Source organism: Sorex araneus, chromosome 4 (assembly GCF_027595985.1).
Source record: "Sorex araneus isolate mSorAra2 chromosome 4, mSorAra2.pri, whole genome shotgun sequence".
NCBI classification, from domain to species: domain Eukaryota; kingdom Metazoa; phylum Chordata; class Mammalia; order Eulipotyphla; family Soricidae; genus Sorex; species Sorex araneus.
The window spans coordinates 170,049,525-170,055,524 of record NC_073305.1 but is presented as its reverse complement, the minus strand read 5'-3'; the positions used below and the strand labels follow the sequence as shown (position 1 = coordinate 170,055,524).

Below are 6,000 nucleotides of genomic sequence, written 5' to 3'. Positions count from 1 at the left end.
AGCACCCGTAGGAGCGAGCCGGGCGCACAGAGTCAGAGGAAGTCCTCAACACCGCCGGCTGTGACCCACAAACAAGCAAAAGAAAAACAGAAGGAAGTTCCGGGGACGGGAGGTTTGCACAGAGGCCGGCAGTGAACCATCTGGCGCGTTTCCAGAGGTTTGTCCCTGGGGAGGTGCCTGCCTGGCTGGGGGACCGGAGCACCGCAGGGCCTTGGTTTCGGGGTCATCCCGGGTGCAGGACAGAGGGCTCCGGGCCACTCCCCCGCGGCGGCGGCAGGGGCGGGGAGCACGGGGACAGCTGGGTCAGGTGACGGACGCGGAAGGAGCAGCACTCGGCCAGCGGCGGGCTGCACGGGGGACACTCCGGGCCATGCGCTCCCTCCTGCTGCCCGTGCTCGCGCTTGCGCTGCGGCTGCTGCTGTTGCTGCTGCTCCTGCCGCCCGCCGCGCCCGGGGCCCGCGGCGCCGCCCGCTACGACCCCACCTGGCAGTCCCTGGATGCCCGCCCGCTGCCCGCTTGGTTCGACCAGGCCAAGTTCGGCATCTTCGTCCACTGGGGCGTGTACTCCGTGCCCAGTTTCGGAAGCGAATGGTTCTGGTGAGCGCGCGCCCCCGGCTGCCCCCTCCGTGTCCCTCCCGGCGGATGGAGGGGAGGGGGGTTCCTGGTGTCCCCCACCCCACCCTCCAGCTTCCCGCCCGCGTTAGCATCTCCGTGCATTAGCTTCTCCGTGCGGGGAGCGCTTCCGGGGGTGGGGGGTGTCAGTGTGCACGATGGGTGGTCTCCAGCGTGGAAGGTTTCATCCCTGCCCCAGCGGGGTGTGCAGCGTCTGGCTGCAGCCTCGGGCCTCGGGTGGGTGGTCGCGGTGGCACTGGCGACTGCCAGCCAACCCACCAGCCCTGAAGTTGGAGCCCCAGATGCGAGCCTGGAGTCCCAGGTTCTTTCTGCATCCTGAAGTCACACCGTGGAGAAGGCTCTGTGAAATCTTGGTTCAGCTCTGCACGCTTTGGGTCTCCCGCTGCCATGCATGGCTTTAGGAATTTTTTTTTTTTTGCTTTTTTGGGTCACACCTGGCGATGCACAAGGGTTACTCCTGGCTCCGCACTCAGGAGTTACTCCTGGCACTGCTCAGGGGACCATATGGGATGCTGGGAATCGAACCTGGGTTGGCCACGTGCAAGGCAAATGCCCTACCCGCTGTGCTATCACTCCAGCCCCGGCTTTAGGGATTTTAAAGGAATAGAGTTCTAGAGTATTGTCCCTTCCCAAAGCCCTAGTAATTGATTGACTTCCGTCGGAAAGATCATCATCAGCATCCCGTTGATCGGGGATAATCCAGCGGTCTCAGTTCCGTCTCCATTCGTCCTAGCCCTGAGATTTTAGAAGCCTCTCTTTACTGGTCCTTCCCAATGGTGCCACATTGGAGGCTCTTTCAGGGTCAGGGGAATGAGACCCATCATTGTTACTGGTTTTGGCATATGAATACGCCAGGGGAGCTTGCCAGGCTCTCCCGTGCGGGCAGGAAACTCTCGGTAGCTTGCCATGTTCTCTGAGAGGGAGAACTAGGCTATAAGATGTCGTGTGGCTGCTGAGCTTCTGGGAGCCCAAGCTTTAACTAATTTTTAATAGTCTCTTTAACCAATTTTATAGTCTCTGGATGTTGACTGTTGACGGGATTACACTGGGAGTGGGGGGGGGGAGTGTCAGGCAGTTTCTGTGTGTGACCGCCTAACTACTGGAAATGGGGGATCTGGGTGGAAGAGGCCCAGTCCCGATCCGAGAAGGCTTGGAGATCTCAGCCCCAGGTCCTGCACACCTGGGTTCCTCTGCCCGTTCCTTCACATGTGAGGCTCATCTGAGCGTGTGGAGAGTGGCCTTGAGCATGGCTGTGGCTGGGTTCCGGAGGTCTTTGGCTGCCGGGGCTCTGCTCAGGGCAGGGAGGGAAACTCAACCCATCCCCTCCGAGGGACCCTGGTGAAGGCAGCTAGGCGCCGGGGCAGAGTCTCTTGCATCAGAGCAAACCCAGTTCAAATCCCCAGTACCACCTAAGGTGCCCTAAGCACCACTAGGACTGGTTCCTGAACACAGTCTGAGCACTGTTACACGTGACCCCAAAATGCCAGAATCTGTGAGCCTGGGGATAGTGCAGCAGTAGAGCACCTACCTTACAGGCATTGGGCTACAAGTTCAAACCCCAGCAAGTCGGAAAGATGCACCCCAAAATTATTCTTTAGGTTTTGACTTGGAAATACTAGTAAAAAATGGGCTTACAACTTGCAGCTGTTTCACCATTACTGATTATGCCATGAAATATATTTATGTACATATGCATAAAATAAGAAGCCAGTGTATTTATTTAATCTAATTTGTACTGGTCACGTTATGTGCTATATGTCAGGCGGTCTCCAGCTTACAAAAGCTTATACTAAGATTTTCAGTTCTGCAATGGAGGGGCCGGGAAGCGTGTTCCTTGGAAATTCAGTACAGTATTTAATCAGTTACAGGAGATATTCAGCATCTTTTTATAGACGTTTGTTACATGATTTTGTCCAACTTTAGGCTAAAGTTGTAAATAGCTAAAAATCTAATTGTTCTGAGCAGTTAGACTGAACAATGGAAGATTATTAAATGCTTTCTTGGGATGGGGGATAGTATAGCACATAAGGCACTTTACTAACCTTGCCCAAAACTGACTGGATTTGATCCTCAGCATCTCAGAAGGCAGAAGTGATCCTTGAGTACAGAGCCAGAGTAAGCCCTGAGCATCGCCAAGTGTGGCTCAAAACTAGTAAACCAAAATACACAAATAAATAAAATGCTTTGTTGACTTAGGATCTTTCAACAAAGCAAAACCCCATTATATGTGTATATACATATATATCTATATATACACACGTGTATATATAGATATATATGTATGTAAATATATGTATGTATATAACACACATACACACGTGTATATATACATGTGTATATATACATATATACACGTGTGTATGTATGTTGTGTGTTTGACTGTTCACACACACACTATGGAATGCTGTTCATATACTCATTTAATATTAACCTAAAAAACAAAGGGCTTCTTCTTTTCAAAAGGCATAATCAAACATTTACTTCAGGATATTAAAGCCTTCACTTGCACATTTTGTGCTATAAGTTTTGAATTTACTTTTGAAATGTTTCACATTTCAAAATTAGCAAGGCATAAAAGTTAACAGGTTTTCTTAACAAATCACTGTCACTGTCACTGTCATCCCATTGCTCATCGATTTGTTCGAGTGGGCACTAGTAACATCTGTCATTGAGAGACTTATTGTTACTGTTTTTGGCATATCCAATACGCCACAGGTAGCTTGCCAGGCTCTGCTGTGCGGGCTCCATACTCTTGGTTGCTTGCTGGGCTCTCCGAGAGGGGCGGAGGAATCGAACTCAGGTCGGCAGAGTGAAAGGTGAACGCCCAACCGCTGTGTTATCGTTCCAGCCCTCTTAACAGATCAATGAATTATAATGATAAACCTATAGTGGGGGGCATTCTTGGCAGTGCTTGGGGGCCCATGAGGTGCTAAGGATGAAACCCATGGCCTCCTACATGTAACACATGTGCTGTATACTGCAGTTACATCCCTGGCCTAATAAGTTGCACGTTAGCTTACCTTTTGTTCAACCAGAAAGATTTTGTATTTGTTACTTAATGCTTGTTAGTTGAAAATTATGTTCTGCCTCCACATAGCTAGTATTGAGTCTTTTTCTTCTTTGCAATGACTAATGCCTCATTATTTACGAAGGAACCCAGGTTTGTTTGTAGTAGCACACACTAAAGAGAATTCCTGAACTATGTACATATTTCTAATGTTACAGAAATCTGAACAAGATGTAAGATAACATGGGGTTTGTCCTTTTAGGCTTGCTGCAGGGAACTTAGTTTACCTTAAAGCAATATCCTTTCTGTTTGGACACAGGAAGACAGTTAATATTATGCTCTGTAACTTGGGAGTTGATTGACTCCAATAATATTTACTATTGGGCATCAGCTTTCTCAACTCAGTTGCCCTTAGTTCCTAGCACCCCAAAAGCAAGGTCTTGATGAGGGATGGAATGAACGCAGGGCAAGCTGTGAGCTACCCTGCCATCAAAATGGGCCAGGCCAAAGCGCCACAATACTCAACTATAAGTTGAGAGCATGGTCATAGACAAATGCTGTCATGATCCAAAAGTAACGACGAGACTAGGACCGTGCTGGGGTTAGGAAGACTAACCTGGCCTGAGGACTGTGGTCTGGAATATATAGTGAATGTCCTCAGGAAGAACCAATCTTTAATTTTGATATATCTCTTACTGTGCTCATTCAGAATGACATTGCTAGAAATATTAGAAGTAGACTTTACTTACAACTGTTTAAGTGGATTACTGGCTGAGGAAAGAAGAAAAGTGACACACCCTGGATGGGATCCTGCACTTAAGTGGATCTCCTAGTAATCTGGAGTAATCTCTTTAGATGAGATTTTGTAAATCTCCTGGAGTGGTCTAACCCCTCTTTGTTGATTTGTTAATGTTCAACCCATCTTTGTGTCACCACCCTATGTGATTGCTATATAAACTAAGACTGTAAGAGAAGTAGAGGGAGAAGACACAGAAGCAGAGCACAGAGCGAAATAGAATCAGAGATTCATCGGAGCCAGAAGCAGGGGAAAGAAAGAGCACAAAACGAGTCAGAAGTAAGAGTCAGAGTCAGAAGTGAGAGCAAGTGGGGCTCCAGAGAGAGAGCAGAAGAGGTCTGGAGAGAGAGAGTGGAAGAAGAGAGATCAGAAGAGACCAGAGGAGAGATGACAGAGACAGAAGTCAGAAGAGACCAGAAAAGAGACTACAGAGACAGAGTCAGAGATAGAGAGACAGACAGAAGAGAGCACAGTGGCTCACACAGAAGCGGAGCACAAGGAGGAGCCATCCCGAACCGGTCCATACACAGCGGCTCAAGAGCACCGAATCTGATGGAGAGAGAGAGAGAGAGAGGGAGAGAGAGAGAGAGAGAGAGAGAGAGAGAGAGAGAGAGAGAGAGAGAGAGAGAGAGATAGAGACGGCCCGAGAGCCCTTGAACAACACACACATCATCACCCCCTTCCACGCATGTGCATTTGTATTTTTCACAGGAGCACACAGTAAAGAGACTTCCTGAACTATATACATACTTCTGATGTTACAGAAATCTGACCACGAAATAGGCAGCACCCAGGTAGCGTGGGGGAGGCAGCTAAGTTTTATTATACATGTCGAATTGACCTGGCTGTTGCCACAAAATGGGTCGAGTCACAAATACAGTTCACAAAGAGCTTATATAGGTTAGATGCAAAGTCTATGAAATCAGTTTTTTATCTAATATATACAGTGGTTGCTAACATATGCACAGCTGGTAAATCAGTGACTAATACAATTTGTTTTGAGTTCCATATGGACATTTACTAATTATCTCTGTGACCTTGTTCCATTCTGCACAAGCAGCCTGGCCAGACTTACGCTCCTGATCTTTCCTCGCATCTGTGATTTTTGACCTCTTCATATTTGTCCAGCTCTGAGAGTGGGTAACTCGGAAGTTCTGCCTCTAACGTCCCACGTCTGCTTCTGATTTTCCTGCTACACTAATTCAAAGCAAAATGGGACCTATTTCTGATATTTTAGAAATGCTTTAACCCTATAGAAAAATTTTTTTTTTACTTTTTGGGTCACACCCGGCAATGCACAGGGGTCACTCCTGGCTCATGCACTCAGGAATTACCCCTGGCTGTGCTCAGGGGACCATATGGGATGCTGGGACTCAAACCCAGGTCAGCCGCGTGCAAGGCAAACGCCCTACCCGCTGTGCTATCACTCCAGCCCCCTGTAGAAAATTCTTGATCACCGATGGTTTCTTAATTTTTTAAAAAATTTTTTTATTAGTGAATCACTGTGAGGTATAATTGCAGACTTACAAACTTTCTTGCTTGCATTTCAGTCATACAGTGATCG

General features: G+C 48.1%; 1 protein-coding gene across 1 annotated transcript in view; it reads left to right on the top strand.

Moving 5' to 3' along the window:
• Positions 1-224: 224 nt before the first annotated feature.
• The window catches only part of FUCA2 (alpha-L-fucosidase 2), a 30,487-nt gene continuing 24,711 nt past the window's right edge, over positions 225-6,000 (top strand). Inside the window, exon 1 of the mRNA XM_004609066.2 lies at positions 225-597. Coding sequence (XP_004609123.2) covers positions 371-597 — 227 coding nt within the window. The 5' untranslated portion in view covers positions 225-370. The remainder of the gene's footprint in view (positions 598-6,000) is intronic.